The 21,363-nt window shown below is 39.6% G+C and overlaps 1 protein-coding gene across 2 annotated transcripts in view; it reads right to left on the bottom strand.

Annotated features, from left to right (window-relative positions):
• Positions 1-21,363, bottom strand: part of LOC105496330 (Ral GTPase activating protein non-catalytic subunit beta) — a 138,479-nt gene that overhangs the window by 40,763 nt on the left and 76,353 nt on the right. Inside the window, exons 12-20 of one of the 2 annotated variants that reach the window (XM_024797477.2) lie at positions 21,089-21,256; positions 20,523-20,637; positions 19,989-20,136; positions 16,244-16,308; positions 14,933-15,062; positions 12,594-12,715; positions 7,837-8,019; positions 6,603-6,754; positions 1,026-1,213 (exon numbers count right to left, since the gene is read on the bottom strand). In XM_024797477.2, coding sequence (XP_024653245.2) covers positions 1,026-1,213; positions 6,603-6,754; positions 7,837-8,019; positions 12,594-12,715; positions 14,933-15,062; positions 16,244-16,308; positions 19,989-20,136; positions 20,523-20,637; positions 21,089-21,256 — 1,271 coding nt within the window. Of the gene's footprint in view, positions 1-1,025; positions 1,214-6,602; positions 6,755-7,836; positions 8,020-12,593; positions 12,728-14,932; positions 15,063-16,243; positions 16,309-19,988; positions 20,137-20,522; positions 20,638-21,088; positions 21,257-21,363 lie in introns of both variants that reach the window. The other variant, XM_071079337.1, reaches the window with a different exon arrangement.

Here is a 21,363-nt window from a genome sequence, read left to right on the forward strand (position 1 = left end):
CTGGGCTCTAGTCCCAAGTAACCCTGGGCAAGTCATACACCCTCTGTGAGCCTGAGTTTTTCACTCATAACTAAGGGAATTGTGTACCAAGTGATTCCATGGGTCACTTTATACCCACATATTCTGTAACCTTCACTCTCCTTCCCCTTCCCAGCAACAAGGGTCTGAGAACATGCTTCTTTTACATACTGGCTGATGCCAATTATCATCAGAAAAAAAAAAATGTACTTGTGGATAGTTTGGGTCGCAGTTTTTATCACATATTGTGAGATGGCTTATAACTGAGGGGGAGGGAAAGGAGGAAAACAGTGCATGTTGTGTTGATGGAAAATCACTGCAGGGTTTTCAGTAGGGCACTGCATGGTCATTTGTAGTTGAGGATGAATACCATGGTGGCAGCAAGTACGATGGAAGTAGGGAAAACACATGTTAGAACTGGCAAGGGGTTTGGGGGTTGGAGGAATCACAGTAGGTAGGAAACAACTGTAATAATCTAGGTGAGAAATATTAAGGACCTGCACTTGGATGTATCGGGAAAATACAGAGGAAAGGAAAGATCCAAGGGTCCCTGGGAAGATGGAAACTTAGAAACTAATTATATAAGTGAGTAACAGGAAGGAGCAGGTAAAGATAACTCCTCAAATTTCTAGCCTATGTAGGTGGCACCAACAATTGATATAGAACATGAGGAGTGAGAGGAAGGGGAGCAGAGGGGCAGGATCCAAAGTTTAAAGGGGAAGAAAAAGTGACAAAGATAAACAACACAATGGATCCCACTAAAACATCACCTTCTATAAAACTACAGAGCTAGTTCAGATGCACATCAAGAGCCTTTAAAAGACTCTATCTAATATGTATATTCTATTTTTTGGCCTCCTATTTTTCAGGTGCTATCGTCCCACAGCTAGAAGTCTTTCTGACCTACTTTGAATCTGTAGGCTGTCCTTCCCAGATCCTGGAAACAGCTTCATGGTACTGGTAACACTGATTAAGCAGTAGAGAAGGCTCAAAGTACTAAAACTTACTCTGCTCATTTCCAAGAGGTTGTTCCAGCATTGCCAGGATGACACTGTTATCCAAGACAAAGTACCGGAAACTATGCTTGTTTATGGTTGGCAGCCTGGAGTATTTAATCAAAGTGGTCTCATTCACAAGACTACAAGGAGAGGCAGGACCACTAGGTGAAGGAAATGCGCCGAGCAACTGCATAATGCTACGGAGAATGGAAAAGATAACAGTTAATTCCCAAAGCAAAATCTTCAGTTTACCTTGTGCATCAATGTGTCCCCTTTCACTCTTCTGAATTTTAATGGACCACAGCCATGCTTCTCGACAGGTCAGATTTACTCCTTGTAGTGAATGCCATGGCATACTGTCCAGACTCTCCCCTCCAAGATTAAAAAGCCCTTTACCCCAGATGCATATTTGTATGTCTATTTCAGAGACATTTAATCTCACTTTCCAGTCTGGTCCATATCCAGAAGAGAAAATACGGTTAAGCTGGTATAATTTGATCTCAGTGACCTACTCCCTTACAGGCAACCTATTTGATTTGACATCTTAGAATCTTGCATGGAATACAGCAAGCTCATATTCCACATGCTTTTTTTTTTTTTTTTTGAGGCAGTCTCGCTCTGTCACCCAGGCTGGAGTGCAGTGGTGCGATCTTGGCTCACTGCAAGCTCCGCCCTGGGTTCATGCTATTCTCTTGCCTCAGCCTCCCGAGTGGCTGGGACTACAGGCGCCCGCCACCACGCCCGGCTAATTTTTTGTATTTTTAGTAGAGACGGGGTTTCACCGTGTTAGCTAAGATGGTCTCGATCTCCTGACCTCGTGATCCGTCCGCCTCAGTCTCCCAAAGTGCAGGGATTACAGGCGTGAGCTACCGTGCCTGGCTCCATATGTTTTGTGACAACCATCTCTATCCCATTTTAGAAAACCAAAGCCATATTTTCTCATTATTGATCTCCTGGTGTTTAAAAGCCATATTTTTCTCATTATTGATCTCTTGGTGTTTCTCCTATTTTCTGCAAACCATTAGAGGCCTGAACTAATGCCAAGTTCTCCTGGTCCCTGAAGTTCTGAGGCAGTCTTCCTTTTAGGAGGAGAGGAAATGGAAGAAAAATAATCTGTTGAGCAATGTTCCTTTCCATTGTTAGAGATCTTTGGGTTCACACCTTAGAGTGAAAGAGGAGAGGCCATTCAAGCTGAGATTTGAGATGACAAATGCGTTGTGGAATACTGGTTTTCCAAATGAGATGCATATGAAGGGGTGGATGATATTAGAATCACAAGATAAAATCTTTGTTTCAAGATACTTTCTTTCTGTGCTACAGTTCCTTCATTACAAAATGGGAATAATAATGGTACCTATCTGATGGAATTGTTATAATATTATGTGATACAATATCATATCACAACAATTCACATAATATCCTAACAATCCTATTCTCATAGGTACCACTATTATTCCCATATACCATTATTACTCCCATTTCATATTATATGAAATGCTGTTTCATATAATATCATGAACTTGTAGATAGATTTAAAAATCCCTGTGGACTTGAAGGAAATGTTCTGACAATGTGCTTTGGGAGTCTATCTGTTCAATATTTTTATCAATGTATTTAGAACACACAGGGTATGCTCATTAAATGTGCAGTTGACCAAAAGCTGAGCTGCAGAGATAACATACCATAGAAACAGTTGAGATCCAAAAGAATCTTAAAGACTAAAAATAATGAGGTAAATCTTAGGTGAAGAAATTTCAGGTTTAAATGTAAAGTTCTGTGCATTACTTTCAAACACTCCCAAACAAGTACAGGATGAGAAAAACAGATGAAAGGTAAACGTGTGAAAAAAAAACTCAAGGATTTTAGTTGACTTAATGCAAATCACCAAGTTCTCAAAAATGCAATGCAGTCTGAGTACATTTTAATGAAAACGTAATATTATACAGAGTTTAAAGATCATTAAAACATATCTAGAATATTGTACTCTGCTGGGTGCAAGTGGCTCACACCTATAATCCCAGCACTTTGGGACGCCGAGGCGGGTGGATCACCTGAGGTCAGAAGTTCGAGACCAGCTTGGCCAACATGGTGAAATCCCGTCTCTACTAAAAACACAAAAATCAGCAGGGTGTGGTGGCACGCCCCTGTAGTCCCAGGTACTCGGGAAGCTGAGGCAGGAGAATTGCTTGACTCTGGGAGGCAGCAGTTGCAGTGAGCCAATATCATGACATTGCACTCCAGCCTGCATGACAGGGCGAGACTCTGTCTCAAGAAAAAAATAATAATAATAGAGTATTATACTCTGTAAACCACCTGTAAGAGGCGCATAGTCAAACCTATGCCAGTTGAGAATAACCAGGATGATAAAGGTACTTGAATCTTTGTAATATTTAAAAAAAACAAACAAAACAAAACAAAAAAACTGAAGGTAATGGCGGAAGTGAACCAGAGAGAACATGAGGACTGCTTTTGGATACTGCTACTGCCTGGACAAAAAGGATTTAATGATCAAAAGTATGAATCAGAACCAATGCATAGAAGTGGGAGAGATTTTAGCTTGATGTAAAGTATCAAGTCTTTAACAAAATGAAATAGGCAAGCTTGGGGGTTAGAAAATCTCCAAATTAGAGGCTAAATAACTTGGTACACATGTCTTAAAGGTGACAGGAAAAGGGACTGTTGAAATGACTTCCAAGAGCCCTAATCCTGAATTTGTATTAGTGTACACAGAGGGGAAAAAAAACCTAACCAGCTAATCTGTACTCCATAATTTTCTACTATGTGTTCAGCATTGTGTTGGCAAAGAGGCCAACGTGCTCTCTACCAAGACTGGGGAGACAACACTAGCACGCATCACACATAACCAGGTACAATCATGACAGTGTAAAATTCCACGCTGTGCATTAGGGTCAGAAAGAATGAGCACAGAAGTGCAGAAAAGAGTCATCTTTAGAAGCGGAATAACCAAAGGCCCCATGGAGGTAGCCTGATTTGCTATAAGCACCGAACAGTGGAAGATGTAGCCAAAGGAAGAAAAAAGAGGTCCTGAAACCCAGGGGAAGAGCATAAACAGGTGTAAGCACAGCCAGTTCATAGCCACAGTGCTCTGTCAGGCCTGACAACGGCAGAAGAGACAAGCTGCAAAGCAGTGGTGGAAAAGATCAGATGGTGCCCTTGAAAACCAAATCGAGGAGTTTAGACAAGGAAGGAAACAGATCTACTCAAGGTTTTCAATCATTCAAGCAGTAGAATCAAAATTGTGCTTAAGGATGATGAGTTTTGCAATAGAATAAAAGATGAAGAAGGGCTAAGAGATCAAAAATAGGGCAACTGGGCAAGAAGTGAGGAGGGCCTGGACTAGGATGCTATCCAGGTTGGAGAGAATGGAGGAAATACTTTACAAAAATAAAATCTGTTTAACTCAGTCACTGGCTTTACATGGGGAATGACAGAAAGACAAATCAGACAAACAGCCAAAGTTCTGTGTTTGCATAACTGGCAAACAGCAATGATACTAACACAAAGCAGCAATTGTGAGAGAACACAGAAATCTGGTTAGGGACACGTTTCATGATGACAGTTAAGACTGAAAACTGGAGATACCGTTTGTCGAGTTGCTAGCAGAGACAAGACAGCTGAAGAGAAACAGATAAGCCATCTAGCTTACTGGTGAGGTTAAGAAGCATCCCAAGACTCTACTCACCCTGAGCACATATGCAATCCTCACTGCCAGTCATGCACTCATAGAACACCCCGTCCAGGCTAGGATGGAGCAAGCTTATTTTTGCATAATGAGAAATGTCCCCTCCTTTCTCTCCATATCCTTCTTACTCTTCAAGACATACATCAAGTTTTAGTTCCATGACAACTTTTTTTTTTTTTTTTTTTTTTCCTGAGATGGAAGCTCACTCTGTCATCAGGATGAAGCACAGCGGTGTGATCTTGGCTCACTGCAACCTCCGTGTCCTGGGTTCAAGTGATTCTCCTGCCTCAGCCTCCTGAATAGCTGGGACTACTACCACGCCCAGCTAATTTTTGTATTTTTAGTAGAGGCGGGGTTTCACCATGTTGGCCAGGATGGTCTCGATCTCTTGACCTTGTGATCCGCCCTCCTCGGCCTCCCAAAGTGCAGGGATTACAGGCATGAGCCACTGTGCCCGGGCCTATGACACTTTTAAGGCTCCCCTGGCCCACATATGGTCTTCTTTCTGAACTTGTATTACTTCTAGTATTCATCATCAGCATAAGCGCATGTTTCAGTAGCTGTATTCACATTTTTTTTAATATTATTTTCTAGCTATTTGCCAAACCTCCATAAAGTCACCGAAAGTCCAGTATTTGCATAGTGAGCAGGACTAAATGACAGGAAGCACTCTTCTAAAACTTCACTGAATGACTTAAGCCCACAGGAACAGAAACAAATCCAACTTCACTGTGCATGTCCCAAGTAAGCAACAGGCCACTAAACTCATAGAAGATGCTGGGATCTTGGTAAGGGCTGACTTACACACAAATTTTCAAGCGGTTTTGCCTGCTTTACTAAGACCAAGACGCCCCAGCCCAGACTGACTTGCCACTTCTCCTTTCTGCTTTTACATTTTCTGAGCCTTCATCTGCACATGTCCTTTCATGAGCCTCATCTTTCCATGTGTACTATGGTTCCACCTAATCTTCACTAACTGTTCCATTTAGTCCACAAATGTGACTAAGCTGCCTTCCTTCCCTCTTTCCACTATGCTCACTTACAAGCCAAACATAAACTCTCTCAACTTTCTCTGCTACTCTTTTTCAAGATACCAAACTCCCTGTTTTTACTCCTTTACTACACCAAAATGCTCAAAACAGCAGTCTTGGTGCCTTCTTACCCACCCTGTACTCTGGCTTGCGGCTCAAACTTGACCCATCCTCTCAGAGTCAGGTCCAATGTCATTTTCCCTAAGAATGTTACTCTGACTTCCCCTTATCTGGAAGTATTCATTTCTTCCTTCCAACTCCCTAGCATTTTATTTATACCTCTTCTCTTGGAGCACTTATTTTCCACCTAATATTATAGCTATTTGTGTTCATATTTTATCTTCCCTACCAGACAAGATGGTAGACATAATGGTGACTAAATCAGATTTATCTTTATGATCCTATTCTCAGTTCTTAGGAGAGTTCATAAATCTTGGTTGAATGAACCTATACTATGTAATATAAATGGTATAGCAGAGAATACAGACCACTGAGCTGTAAAGCAGATCTAATAATGTAACCACAGAGAGACAGACACCATCTCTGGACTTAGCATCAAAGTGAGGGGGTACAGTAAGTCTAGCTCTAACACGGTATGACTTGAATTAACATCAAATGGTATAGAAAAAGAAGAACTCAAACTCTCAATCCCAAGTTCCTAGTTTCTTTTGGTCTAAAAAACAGGTAAAAATATATATATAGATTTTCTTTCCATTTTGTTTCTGGAGAAAAAGTATCCTAAAGGGGCTGCATAATGCAATGCTGAACAATCGGGAAGGAAAGGAAACAACATGGATCACTGCTAACCCCATCTAGTTCCTAGGCACAATCCCTGTGCGGTCACTTCCATACCATGTTAGGGTGGCTTCAGCAGCATCCTTTACCCTCATAGATGCAGGGTTTGGCTCCTTATCTCCTTTGTACTTGACCTCTTGCTCGCTGTTCCTGGACTTACTTCCTGAGATACCCAGTTCCACAATCTCCAGTACTTCCTTAAGGCAGTCCTAAAAGCAGGAAAGGCAGATCAATTTTTGTAACACATCTTTCTCATGAGAAGACAAGGAAATCCATCCACATGCTAGCAGTGGTTGTGTTTTGGTGGAAGGGCTCCAGATTCTTGCTAATTTCTTTAATGAGTATATATTAACTTCATAGTAATACAATAAACTTTACACCCCCACCCCCCAATTTCTCTTTAAAGAACTAAATTTTGGTGTTTAGAGTGTTAGATAAATAAATTCAATTCAACTTTCTTGTTAAATTACCAAAGACTGTAAATCACAAAAGCACAAACCAAAGAGATTAATAATTCAGTTAAGCCTGGGATAGTGTAACCACAGAGAGACAGACAGCATCTCTGGACTTAGCTATCAAAGTGAGGGGGATGGTTTAAGACATATTATTAATATCCAAAGGAAATCTTGTCATTGACATTTTTAGGTAATTTCTGGTATTATAACTTCAGAAGCCATAATGAAAATGACTAAGATTTAATCAACAATATTATTCCTTAAACTACATAAAGGTCTCCATAAATATCGAATGATCTCTCCTTTTATTTGCACTGTAAATTCCTTATAACACTTGCTTCCCTATAAGGAAGACATTACATGGAACAATGGTAGGGAACGTGGACTAGTTATCTGCGTCCACTTGAGAGTGAAGAAATGAGTATGGAGTAACATATTTCCATAGAAGCAACCTTTAGGACGAGCTGTGCTCTAGGTTTGCAGCCTGGCAATCATCTGCCCTTCTTTGTTTGGTGAAGGGTGACCGAAGTGCCTACTAGCTATCTCCAGGCTACCATCCTTTCAAGAAACAACAGTCTTGATAGTTCAGATAAATTAGTCAAGGTCCCATCTTTCTAAAGAATTTCTCTATGACTTAATTTGCAACCAAATGTAAGCAAAATGAACAGTTTTCAAGTTGTACCCAAAAGGACAAGGGTTTCACTGTAATCTAACAAGTATTTTCAGTTTATAAAGTGTACAATACTGTATTTAAATTTAGATATTCTCTTTCAAAAGGCATTTTGCTAGCACACATTTTTGTTTTTACTTAATGGTTTAAAATAAAATAAACTCACCTTTTCATCAAGCATATCAGGGTGCTCTGTCAGCCAGACACAGAGACACTGAAAAGCTGCCACTATCATGGAGTGCAGATCCCTAGAGTGAAAAGGAGCTGGCCGACTACACTGATACACAATGTAGCTGCACACAGAACTGATGGCTCGCTTCCGGTCTCCTGAGTCAACCATCACCTTTACCTAAGCATATTCATTTGGAGAACAAAAACAATCAGCCAGGAATTACTGTACCAATTTCAAAGCATTTGCACTGAAGCTTGACCTATTTGACAATGTGATACACTACAGGAAGCCTTGCTTTTTTATATTATGTATATATAGGAACAGATTATTTCAGATGTATTGTAATACTCCCCCAAAAATAGTGGCATTTTTCAAGTGCTGAAACAGTATTTCATTTTAGCATAGTTTTTCATGCCCTAAAACCCAAACCCATTGGGTACACCTGTCCATCATTGCCAGAGACTGAAAGAACATCGGCACATTTTTAAACCCCTAACCCAACCTCACAGTGATGCTCTAGGTTCTGCAGAAAGTTCTGTGCAGCTGCTCAGAGGCATAACTGTCATACAGTAAACTGCCCAATATTTCAGGTATACAACTGGTCAATTCTGACGTAAGTATGCACCTGTGAAGTATCACCACGATCGACAGTGGATATATCTATCACCTCCAAATCTCTTCATGCACCTTTGTAATCCTTCCTCCTACTCCTCTTTGCCCCTCTCCCTAAGCAACTGCTGATCTGCTGTCACTATAGATTAGCTTGCATTTTCTAGAGTTTAAAGAAATAAAATCATTTAAAAGTCATACAATATGTACCTTTTTTTGGTCTGGTTTCTTTCACTCAGCATAATTATTTTCAGATTTAGCTACACTTTTGGGTGTATCAATTGTTCATTCATTTATATTGCTGAACAGTAGTCCATTACATGGATATACCACAATTTATCTAGTTACCTATGAACGGACATTGGGTTATTTCCAGCTTCTGGATATTATAATTACAGCTGCTATAAACATTCATGTACAAGGTATTTGTATCGACATATGTTCTCTTATCTCCTAGGAGTGGAATTATTGGGTCATATGTAGGTGTATGCTTACCTTTTTAAGGAACAGCCAAGCTGTTTTCCAAAATGGTGGTTCCATTTAACATTCCCATCAACAGTTCCTCCACATCCTCACCAACATTTGGTATGGCCAGTCTTTTATACTTCAGCCATTCTAAGAGATTTGCAGTGGTATCTCATCATGGTTTTAACTGCATTTCCCTAATAATTAATGATATTGAGTATTTTTTCATATGCTTATTTGTCATCTGTATATCGTCTCTGATAAAACATCTATTCAAATCTTTTGCCCAATTTTTAATTGGGTTGTTTGTTGTATTATTAAGGGCTTTTGTTGTTGTGTTTTGTCTTCTTAAAAGATTTTATTAAAAGTCTTTACAAGGCAACATCCAGATTTCAGATCCAGCTGCCAAGGAGACCCTATTACGCAGCTGGGGCTGGGTAGAGCATGGCTTCCTAATCTGTCCTGAGATGGGCATGGCGAATAGTATCTCATTTTTAGGGTCCACAGTGCTCACGTGGTCAGGCAGGGGATTCTTAAGGCCAATCTTACCACTTGGGCACAGAACGTATGAGCTTCACTCTGACGCGCAGCAAACCCTGTCTTATCAGCACATGGTAGATGGTGGTATCAATGTAGCAGTTAACAGGGTCCCTGCTATGGATCATCAGATGACACACAAAGTTCATGGATTCAGTTCTCTGTCCTTAGAGTTTCCCTGACACCATGAACTCGCAGCCCTTGCCCCACTCTCCATAATGAACCATAGCACGCTACAGAAGGCTCTCCTCCACAGCAAACCCTAATAGTGGTTTACAGTACAGACTCTGTCTGGGCAATGGCACAGAGAATTCTTTTAGGCCACCTTTTCAGCATAAAGCTTTACCTGCCCTCAAGGAAGCCAAACCTCTTCTGAACTACCTCGGCCAATTCACAGATTCGGTGGTTCTTTTCACGAAGAACATTCTGCATCCTGGAAGCTAAGGTAGTGATTTCTATCCTGGTTGTTACAACTTGGACCTTAACCCCAGAGTAGTCACCTTCTGCAAGCTTCTGAGTGAAGAACTCGCTCAGTTTATTTCTTAAGATGCTATCAAACTTCCTCTTCTTAGAAATTTTCACCGCCATATTGCTGCTGTGCACCACCAAAAGGAAAGGCTATTATTGAGTTCTGAGAGTTCTTTATGTAATCTGAATACAAATCTTTCATCAAATACATGCTTTGTAAACATTTCCTCCCAGCCTGTGATCTGTCATCTCATTCTTTTAACAGTGTTTACTAAAGAACAGCAGTTTTAAATTTTGAAGTCCAACATATCAGTTTGTTCTTCCACAGCGTAACATCTAAGAAATCTATCCCAAGGTCACAAAGATTTTCTCCTGTTTTCTTCTGGAAGTTGTATAGTTTAGTTTATACATATATATTTATGTAATAGAGACAAAGTCTCACTACGTTGCCCAGACTGATCTCATCTTGCCTCAGCCTCCCAAAGTGCTGGGATTATAGGCATGAACCACCGTGCCCAGCCAGTCTGAGTTAATTCTTGTTCATAGTGCAAGGTATGAATCAAAATTTTTTGTTTTTTGTATATGAATATCCAATTGTTTTATAGTACCTCTGGTTGAAAAGACTATCCTTTCTCCTTTGAATTACCTTTGCACCAAAAATCAGATGACCACTTATGTATGGATATACTATTTTCTTCCACCAATCCATTTGTCCCCCCCTATGCCAATACCAGGCTGTTTTGATTTACTGTAGCCTTACAGGAAATCATGAAATCAGGAAGTGTTAGCCCTTTATGAATTGTTAGGCAGGTCCAGAGCAGTGCTCCGTCTAGGACTAATTATTCCTTACTACTGAGTGTACTAAAGGTCACAGGAAATAGTACCTTGCTCTCAAAGACAGCAGTGCGGTCCTGTGTGTCTCACAAATGGCTGTTTTTTATTTTCTGTACCAGTAAGTGCTTCTCGCAAAATTATGATGTCCATTCTGGAGGATCTTTGAGGTAAACTCTAAGTGGTGGTAAGAACACCTTAGGTTTTATCACTTATTTTGTTTCTTATGGCTTAGATAAGTCACAGCCTCTGACACCTATTCCCACAACTGAAAAACGAGGATTTGAACCGTATCATCCCAGACAGTAGCACCTGTTCATCAACTTTTTGTTCACAAAATATTTTCTATATTTCCTCAATTATATATTACATGTAAGATAATCCTGCTCATCTTACTGATAAGAAAACACTTAGACGTTAGAGAAAATGCAAAGAAAGTGAAACTCTCATACATTGGGAATGTAAAATGATTCAGTCACTATGAAAAACAGTTTGGCAGTTCCTCAAAAAGTTAAACATAGGGTTACCATATGACCCAGTAATTCTGCTCCTAGGTGTACATTCAAAAGAATTGAAAACTGGTATTCAAACAAATACATGTACATACATGTTCACAGCAGCACTACCTGACAACAGCCTAAAGATTAAAACAACCCAAATGTCCGTCAACTGATAAACGGAAAAACTGGGGTATATACACACAATGAAATATTATCCAATCATAAAAGGGAATACAGTTGTGACACATTCTACAACATAAATGAAACTTGAAAACATTACGCTTAGTGAAAGAAACCAGACACAAAAGGTCACACATTGTATGATTCCATTTATATGAAATGTCCAGAATAGGTGGATCCATTGAGACGAAATGCAGACTGGTGGTTGTCAGAGGAGTGGGGTGGGTAGACTGAAGCAAAACTGCTTCATGGGTATGGGGCTTCCTTTAGGGATGATAAAAACATCTTAGACCTATAAGTAGAAGTTGCTTAACACTGTGAATGTGTCAAGTCACTGAATTGTTTGTTTTTAAATGGCTAATTTTATATTATACAAATTTCATCTCAAAAGAAAGAATACACTTAGAGAAGCACAAATGACCACCAAGTTCTAAGTTTCCACAAAACTGAAATAATGGCTGTGAAAGAAATCTGAAAAGTGTAGCTAAGGCTGGGTGCAGTGGCTCACACCTGTAATCCTATTACTTTGGGAGGCCAAGGCGGGTGGATCACTTGAGGTCAGAAGTTCGAGATCAGTCTGACCAACATGGTGAAACTCCATCTCTACTAAAAGTACAAAAATTAGCTAGCTGTGATGGCGTATGCCTGTAATCCCAGCTAGTCAGGAGGCTGAGGCAGGGGAATTGCTTGGAAGCAGAGGCTGCAGTGAGCTGAGTTTGTACCATTGCACTACAGCCTGGGCGACAGAGTAAGACTCTGTCTCAAAAAAAAAAAAAAAAAAAGTGTAGCCAATTTTCACTTATCTCTGATAATGGAGGATGGCAGAGCCACAGGTAATCCCAAATGGTATACATTAGGATAACCATTTTTTACAAAATCAATATGTATTTTATTATCATATGCAAATAAATAAATGACAAGTATTGAAATGTTTCCTATAATTTAACAGTAAAAATCTCATTCATACTCTTTGAATCTATTTTAAAAAGTAAAGTTCAGTTCATAGAATATCACTTGGAGGCTTAACTTTGCACACTTTGGATATAAACTATGTTTGAGTATGATCAACATTAAAATACCCACACAAGGGGTCAAGAGATACAGAAAAAAGAACCACGGCCCAAGGCTGTTGGGTTAAAATAAAAGGACTGTCTTCCTCACCTTTGCAAGGCCAGAGAGGAGCTCTAAAGCTGCCAGTGATATGCTCATGTCTTGGCGCCACTGGGAGTTGAGTCTTTGGGTGACGAGATGAATGCTGCGAATCAGGAGCCCAGCAGCTGAATCTGTATTAAGAGCTAGGATATAACCCCAATGCCACATCCCACAGGGAGGGAAAACAACTAAGCATTAGTAACGAGAAGCACAGCATCCACTAGGCACAGACCACAGCAGCCACAGTGAGAACGACGGGCACCCACACAGTGCTACGTTCCCCACCCCACTGGATTGAGTGCCAAGCCCAACTACACAGTGCACAGGCATATGTGCTAGACCAGAGCAGCTTCTAGCTCCTGGTTCATGCACTTTCACACAACTGTGGGATTTGGCAGTTTCAGTGTCATTTTTATAATAACGTAAATCTTAAAGTTTCTAAATTATCAACTCATAGAGAGGTACATTTTCAAAAAGAGTGATGAAAAGGCTATCAATCATTTCCTTCAAACTTTATAGAGGAAAAAATTCTAATTTTACAGCCTCCTCAGATGCTGGGAAGTACTCTAAAGCAAGCATCTGTTGAAATTACTTACAGGGTTTAAGCCATCAAAACTCACATGCAATGCCTTTTCAAACACACTTTAACATTTAATTCTCCAGGATTACTTTAATACTTCTAAAAAAATTAAATAACCAAGCCACACGTATTTTTATTTGGGCTCCAATCTATATTTAAAAGCAATCACTAGTTAGCTAGTAGGAAATTAGGAAAAATTAAATAAGGACAAATTAAACTGAATTTATAAAGGAAGCTTTAGGGACATTATACCTGTCGATCCTATCAGAAAGAGGGCAGTGACAACAGAAAAAGGAATGATCATTAAAGAGAGACACTCATGCGACACTAACACAAATCAGGATTTCTTAGTAAAAAATAGTTTACGACATTACAAGCAGAGCTCACTAACACCAGTTCAAAATGCTAAAACAAACAATAATCACTTAAAACATTTATATTAGAACACATGCAGTAATGAAAAATTTCTTTTTTTCTTTGTTTTTGTTTTGTTTTGTTTTGAGATGGAGTCTTGCTCTGTTGCCCAGGCTGGAATAGAGTGGTGCAATCTCGGCTCACGGCAACCTCTGCCTCCCGGGTTCAAGCGAGCCTCCTGCCCTGACCTCCCGAGTAACTGGGATTACAGTTGCCTGCCACCATCCCCAGCTAATTTTTGTATTTTTAGTAGAGATAGGGTTTCACAGGCTGGTCTCGAATCCCTGACCTCAGGTGATCCGCCCACCTTGGCCTCCCAAAGTGCTGGGATCACAGGCGTGAGCCACTGCGCCCAGCTAGTATTGAAAAATTTATTTAGCTTAAACATGTTTTAGAAAGCACGAAAAATAATTTTCAACCTATAGAACGCCTAAATCTACATACACAGTGAATAAGATAATTTAAATAACTTCTTCACAAATATAATATTTAAATGTGTCAAATATCCACATAATGGCTTTATATATCTGACATGCTCAAGGATACTTGTTGCAAACTTAAACCATAGAAACATGCCTCATGAATTCATCAACTCACGAACATGGCTCATGACATGCCTCATGAACCTCATGAACATGGCTCATGAACTCTCCAGATGATTAAAAAATTAAACTCACATCTAAGAATCTAGATATCACTCCAATCTAGTTGGATAAGTGCTCACAGATTCAATACACCGTTAGTACTTGTACAGAAAAACATAAAGGTACCCACAAACTCACAGAACCCATAAAACAACTGCCCAAGGTAGGGGACAACCTTGTATAGGATGCTTGGCTGGCAAATGTTTTAGTTGGCAGAACAAAAAATAAAAATGTTTCAGGGCTAATGAATCTAGTGAGCTATAGTAGGGGGTACACAGGTTTTAACATGAAGACACGCTTTCCTCTGGGCTGCTATCTAATACATCCCCCATCACCCTCCTTGCCACACTGCAATAACTGCCTTATTGGACATCTCTGCCACTACACTGTGAGCTCTGAGGCAGAGCCCACATCTTATTTGGTTCTCTACCACCACACATAGTAGAGAATTCAGAAATGTTTCCTGATCACCCATTACCATCAATTATAAAATCTAATATACTACCCCAAATCTAATATACTACCCAAAAGCTATACAGCTAAATTAAAAAGATTTGTTTTCTTTTTCTTAGCTTAAGACTGACATCCTCTCTACTACACTAAGGTACATAAAAAACATGAACATTAAAATTTTTAATGTTTTTGTTTTATAAATGTAAGCATTAAAGTCATTCTATTAAACTTTGAATTTCAAAAGAAACACGACTAACCATAATCTCTTAAGAGAGCTTGAGCAGGTCTCTCACTATCGGGAGTCGTGGGCTCCGTGCTTCCACCACTTGTTGAACTAATACCACTATTGGTGCGACTATGACTCTTCAGGTTATTTTCTCCACCACCCTAGTCAAATGAAAATGAATCAAGTGTTTGAGGGTTACATCACAGTTTACGAGTATAAATAAAGGTCAATCATTAAAAACCATGTTGATAAAGCAGAATGTGCCAACTGAATAGTACAAACTGATAGTAATAGATAGAAATTGACAAGGGATTAAAACCACTGTGGTATTTTTTTACATAGATACATCTACTGGAGGGTATGAAGGGTTTGACTACTACAGGTGCCCATACTGGGGTCTTCTTTGCCACTATTTACAAAGGGCTGGCCCAGCTTTTTCATCTTTACTAGACTTCACTAGATTCCGGGTCCTTAAAAAAAATACCCTAGTGCCTCCCAAGCAAAACTTCAGAACAGAAATATAAGCTTAAAAAGCATGAATAAACAAACAGCAACTTTCAAATATAGTTATATCAGAAAACACAAACAATAAAATACCAGGGTTAGTATTAACTCCCATATGTATAGGGGCTAATAAACCTATCTGTTAGACTTCCCTCGTTTTTCCCCCATATGAACACAGTTCATTATACTCAGATCAGTAAATTATTATTAACCATCTACTGAGACACGAATGTAATTTCCTCAATAATAATTTGATCACCCATCCTACATCTACTCAACTTACTACATATACCCAACTTACCCCAGTATACCCTATTAACCCCCCCCATTCTCTTGCCTCTACTCCAAGTATAGGGATGATATATCTTGAAGACAAAGCAGAGAGCACTGGAAGTCTCTGAGAAGCATTTTTGATTTAGAAGCACTGGTGCTTTGAGGGACCTGTAAACTTAGGTCTAGAGGGGTTACAAAGAATTGATGGGAAAGAAAAAGTTAAAGTAGTTGCTTGCTGGCTAGGACTTTTCCTAGGTTATTCCACCAAGTTTGCCACCACAGCGAAACAAGTAAGAGTTTAAGTAGATACTGTTCAGAAATAAAGACTGGATTTAGCTGTAGTTTCTCTCATACAGAATCTCTTGGGAACCTGATGTACAGCTGATGAGGCACTGAAAAGTAAACCTCAAAATACATGTTATTTTTAAAAAGAATCCTTCTGAGCCAATGAGCAGGATTTACAAACTAAGGGCCTTTAATATTCACAAAGATGGACATTTTGGAATATAATTTACATAAAATCCAAAAGTGATATTCTCTGACAGATTACATGTATGCTTCTTACCATCTCCATCTGGCAACCAATGGCTTCCAAAAGTGCTGAATCTTGAACAATATTTAACATTGCCCCTGCAACAACAACAAAACAGTATTTTATATAAAATACACAAGAACACTAAAACGGCTAAAACATTTTAAATGATTAATAGTAGACATAAGAATATAATTTTGGTTGAGCATTCCTGAAATACCCATGAAAGTACAGTTGGCTCTTAAACAACATGAGCTTGAACTGTACATATGCAGGTGGTTTTTTTTTTTTTTTTTTTTTTTAATAGAGACATGGTTTCACTGTGTTAGCCAGGATGGTCTTCATCTCCTGACCTCGTGATTCGCCCACCTTGGCCTCCCAAAGTGCTAGAATTACAGGCGTGAGTCACTGCGCCTGGCCCATATGCAGATTTCTTCAGTAAACATGTTAGAAAGCTTTCTGGAGATCTGTGACAATTTGAAAAAACTCCCAAACTGCATAGCCTAGAAATATTAAAAAAAAAAAAAAAATGGCCAGGCACAGTGGCTCATGCCTATAATCCCAGCACTTTGGGAGGCCAAGGTGGGGCTGGAGGTCAAGAGTTGGAGACTAGCCTGGTCAACATGGTGGAACCCCATCTCTACTAAAAATTACAAAAATTAGCCAGGCGTGGTGGTGTGCACCTGTACTCTCAGCTACACAGGAGGCTGAGGCAGAAGAATTGCTTGAACCTGGGAGGCGGAGGCTGCAGTGAGCCGAGACTGCATCACTGCACTCCAGCTTGGACAACAGAGTCAGACTTCATCCCAAAAAGAAAAAAAAAAAGGAGAGAGAAAGAAAAGAAATATTTAAAAAATTAGAAAAAGTTAAAATTGGCTGGACATACTAGCTCACGCCTGTAATCCTAGCACTTTGGGAGGCCGAGTCAGGAGGATCGCCTGAAGTCCTAGGAGTTTGAAACCAGAGTGGGCAACAAAGCAAGACCCTGTCTCTAAAAATAAATAAAAAATAAAAAGCTAAAATTTATCAAAAAACTTACGTACACAAACACTTACAGACCATACATGATGCCATTTGCAGTCCAGAGAAATGTAAACTAAGTTGCAGTATTAAATAACTGCATAAAATTAACTGTAGTACATACTGTACTACTGCAATCATTTTGTAGCCTCCTCCTGTTGTTACTGGGGTGAGCTCAAGTGTTAATGAGTATCCTGCTTAAAATTAATGCGATGTTAACCATCTCCATGTGAGTAGTTCATCTCTCTCATAGACTGAATACTGCAGTATCCATGGTTCTCACATATTTTCATCATGTTTACTGCAACACCATGAACCTTGACTAACACCATGGGACCCATAGGAAGTGCCACTAGTGATGCTGGAAGTGCTCCCAAGAAGCAGAGAAAAGTCATGACATTACAAGAAAAAGCTGAGTTGCTTGATATGTACTGTATATTGGGGTCTACAGCTGCAACTGTCCAACAGTTGAGACGATTTATCTTATAAACAATTTATGGTATCAATAAATACAGTACTAAAAATATATTTTCTCTTCCTTATGATTTTCTTTTTTTTGAGACGGAGTCTCACTCTGTCACCCAGGCTGGAGTCCAGTGGCATGATCTCAGCGTACTGCAACCTCCACCTCCCGGGTTCAAGCAAATCTCTGCCTCAGCCTCTGAGTAGCTGGGATTACATACAGGCGCCTGACACCATGCCTGGCCCTTTTTTTTTTTTTTTTTTTTTTGGTATTTTTAGTAGAGATGGGGTTTCACCATCTTAGCCAGGCTGGTCTTGAACTCCTGACCTCATGATCCACCCACCTCCCACCGGCCTCCCACAGTGCTGGGATTATAGGCATGAGCCACCACGCCCAGCCTTTTTTTTTTTTTGGAGACGAAGTTTTGTTCTTATTGCCCAGGCTGGAGTGCAATGGCATGATCTCAGCTCACTGTAACCTCCGCCTCCCGGGTTCAAGCATTTTCCTACCTCAGTCTCCCAAGTAGCTGAGATTACAGGCATGTGCTACCACACCCTGTTAATTTTTGTATTTTTAGTAGAGACGGGGTTTTACCATGTTGGCCAGGGTGGTCTCGTGAGCCACCCGCCTCGGCTTCCCAAAGTGCTGGGATTACACCATGTATTTCTTAATAAAATATTCTTTTCTCCAGCATACTTTATTGTAAAAATTCAGTATATATTAATAATATTCATAAAATACAAAATATATGTTAATCAACTGTTATTAGTAAGGTTTCTGGTCAATAGTAGGCTATTTTTAGGGAATCAAAAAGTTATATGTGGATCTCAACAGCTCAGGGAGTTGGCAAAAAACTCCCATTTGTGAGTCTAGAAAATTGTGTCCACAATTAATGGCTTTTGACACTTATGAAACCCTAAAAAACTTTTTGCCCAGATACAGACAATTCTAGTCACCTATTAATTAGGTGTCTCTGGATAAATATGGTTCTTGGCCACTGTGACCCATCTCTTCAGGATCTCTCTCTCTGTTTTAGAGGCCTTTTAGAAACCATTTCATGGATTGTGTTCCTGTTGGAAGGACATACACCCCACCTCCTCAGGGACATGAGGGCTTAAACAGAATGTCTGATCCCACTTTTGAACAGATAAAAATCTAAGATGCTAGGAAGAAGCCTAATTCTTGTCTTGCTAATGAAGGGAAGAAAGCAAGCCTCTAACCACTGCCAAGGTCAAAGCATTCTCAGAGATCAATTGCTCCATAAGTAGGGCGTTCTAACTGCCACCCAGGTTTGTGGGCTGGGATGGTATTTGCATTCACATGGTTCAGTGGGTACTCCTGTTATGTGGTTGAGGAAAGCCCTACTTTCCTAAGAGCTTCCACTGTCAAGCGTGGTGATCTCAATACCCAGGGTTGCACTTCAGTGGCACTGAGACACAGAAGCAACAATTGAAAACCCTTTGCTTGCAAATGTAATACATTGCTGTTTACCCAATTTGAACATCATATTAGAGGAAGAAAAGAAGAATTCCTCTGTTCATCGGGTCTCTCTGAAGATTTTCAGGGAGATAAGACTGTCTGTCCCTTAGTGCTAACAATAGATCTGTCAATCAACAAATACCTTATGATATATTTTGAAAAACATGTAAAAAGGGGAGAGTTCAAGCATTTAAACAAACAAAATAATTTCAGGTTCTGTGCTGTGAAAAAAATTATGAAATAAGATCATCTTTAGCAAAGTCTGTTAGGGAAGCTCTCTCTAAAAAGATGATGAAGAAAAGCTAAACAAAAATCTAGGGAAAGAACATCCCAGCAGGAGGGATACAAAGTAAGGTTCTGAAGAAATCATGAGCTACTATGTTCTAGAGAAAAAGGACTAGGAGGAAAGTACAGACTGACGAGACCTGTAAGTAACGGGCAGGAGGAAGAGGAAGAGGCAGGAAGAAGAGGAAGAGGCAGGAGGAAGAGAAAGAGGCAGGAGAAAGGAGGGTAGGAAGAAAGGAGGAAAGAAGAGAGGGATGGGAAGGAGAGGCAAAGAGTGGAGAAAGGAGAGAAGGGAGAAGAGAAAGAAAAGCAAAAGCACAAATAAAATGGCCAACCAAGACAACTGTAACACTTTACTTCCCTCATCTCACCGCTTTAAATTTTCTTACATTAAAAAACTACCTGTGCCTCTGATTCAGAATAAGTAGAGCTACATTAGGTTTAGGCTCCGGTCACTGACTGCCGACTCTTCATCAGGCCAGCAGTCAACAGTACTGGGTTTCACTTACAACATAATGTGTGAATACAAACCTAATATCATTTGGGTATTGTTGGGGTCCGTTTCTGTTTGCAAGGCACCTATTAATATATTCACAAGTCTCAACTTCAGGGACAGAAAAGTTATTGGTTTATCATAAGTCGAGCTGTCATCATTACTAAACTTTCCTTCCAGGACCACCTATGGAAAAAGCAAATAATATTTAACATCAGCTGTTGCAGCTCATGATGCCCATGTGGGAATAGCCAGAGTGGAGGAACAGATCAGTCTAAAGAGAAAGGCTTTCAGTCTAACATTAGCCACTGTGCTAACTCTGTCACTAACACTCAATATGTTAATAGATGTCCTCAGCCTGTAACTGCTTGAAAACTGGTAGAAAAACTGACAGAGAAAAAAAAAAAAAACAAATCACAAGTCAACTTTGTTAATTCACTTGAAATAACTTGAATGAAATAACTTGAGTTGAAAAATAAAACATCCCCTGTTCCATTTTTAACATTCGATTTGACTTAAATTAGTACACAAAACAGAATATAGAATATAAAAAAACTTTAACAAAACATTACCTCAGATTTGACTGTGCCAAAATGATGAGGGAGGGGCAACAAAGAAAGTAGGATATTAATGGAGGATCTTCGCAATTCTGTTGGATTTACATAGCTTTTGAATTTTGAGAGCTCTCTGCCAAAAAATAAAAAGATATTAGTATTTTTGAACTAAAGTACATTAGCTACTGCCAAATACATATAATGCCAATTTTTCCAAATCCTAGCATTGTGTATATGTGTATTGTGTATTTCTAAGTTAAACTGTTACTGAATTAAACTAGAAGTTGATCGATTTCTTTATCTAAAATGTAAGGCCTACTCTACAAAGGTAAGACCTCTGTGTTGGAGTTGTTCTCACCCTTCTAGACCAGGCCAAAAACAATTCAACAAGCCCACAGACAAATCAGAACTGAAGGAGTTCAGGGATGAGGTGCGTTTGGACACACTACACTCATTAAGTGTGGCCTGGGTTCTCTTGGACTATGAAGACGACTACACAGGATACATTAGGAAACTGGGGAGGAAGCACCAACAGACCAGGCCAAATCAGACAGTTGATATAACAGCAGAGAATGATAGCTTACCTGTCAGGCAAAATGGTTTCAAGAGCTGAAATAAAGTAAGGAACCACAACATCAATCCCTTTCAAGTCACAGCAGAACAAAGGAGGAGAGTTTAGAATAACGCTGGCCAAGACAGGATGGCACACATAATCATTTATCTGCAAACCTTGAATTAAAAGCATGTAAAATCTAGGAAAGCAAGAAAAAAATTTTAAACAAACTGCTAATCAAAAGTTTTCATAATTATTATTTGCTACATAGTTATCTGAAAGTCTATTTCCACTCTTCACTATTTT

The sequence above is a fragment of the Macaca nemestrina genome, chromosome 15 (genome assembly GCF_043159975.1).
Source record: "Macaca nemestrina isolate mMacNem1 chromosome 15, mMacNem.hap1, whole genome shotgun sequence".
Lineage (NCBI taxonomy): Eukaryota > Metazoa > Chordata > Mammalia > Primates > Cercopithecidae > Macaca > Macaca nemestrina.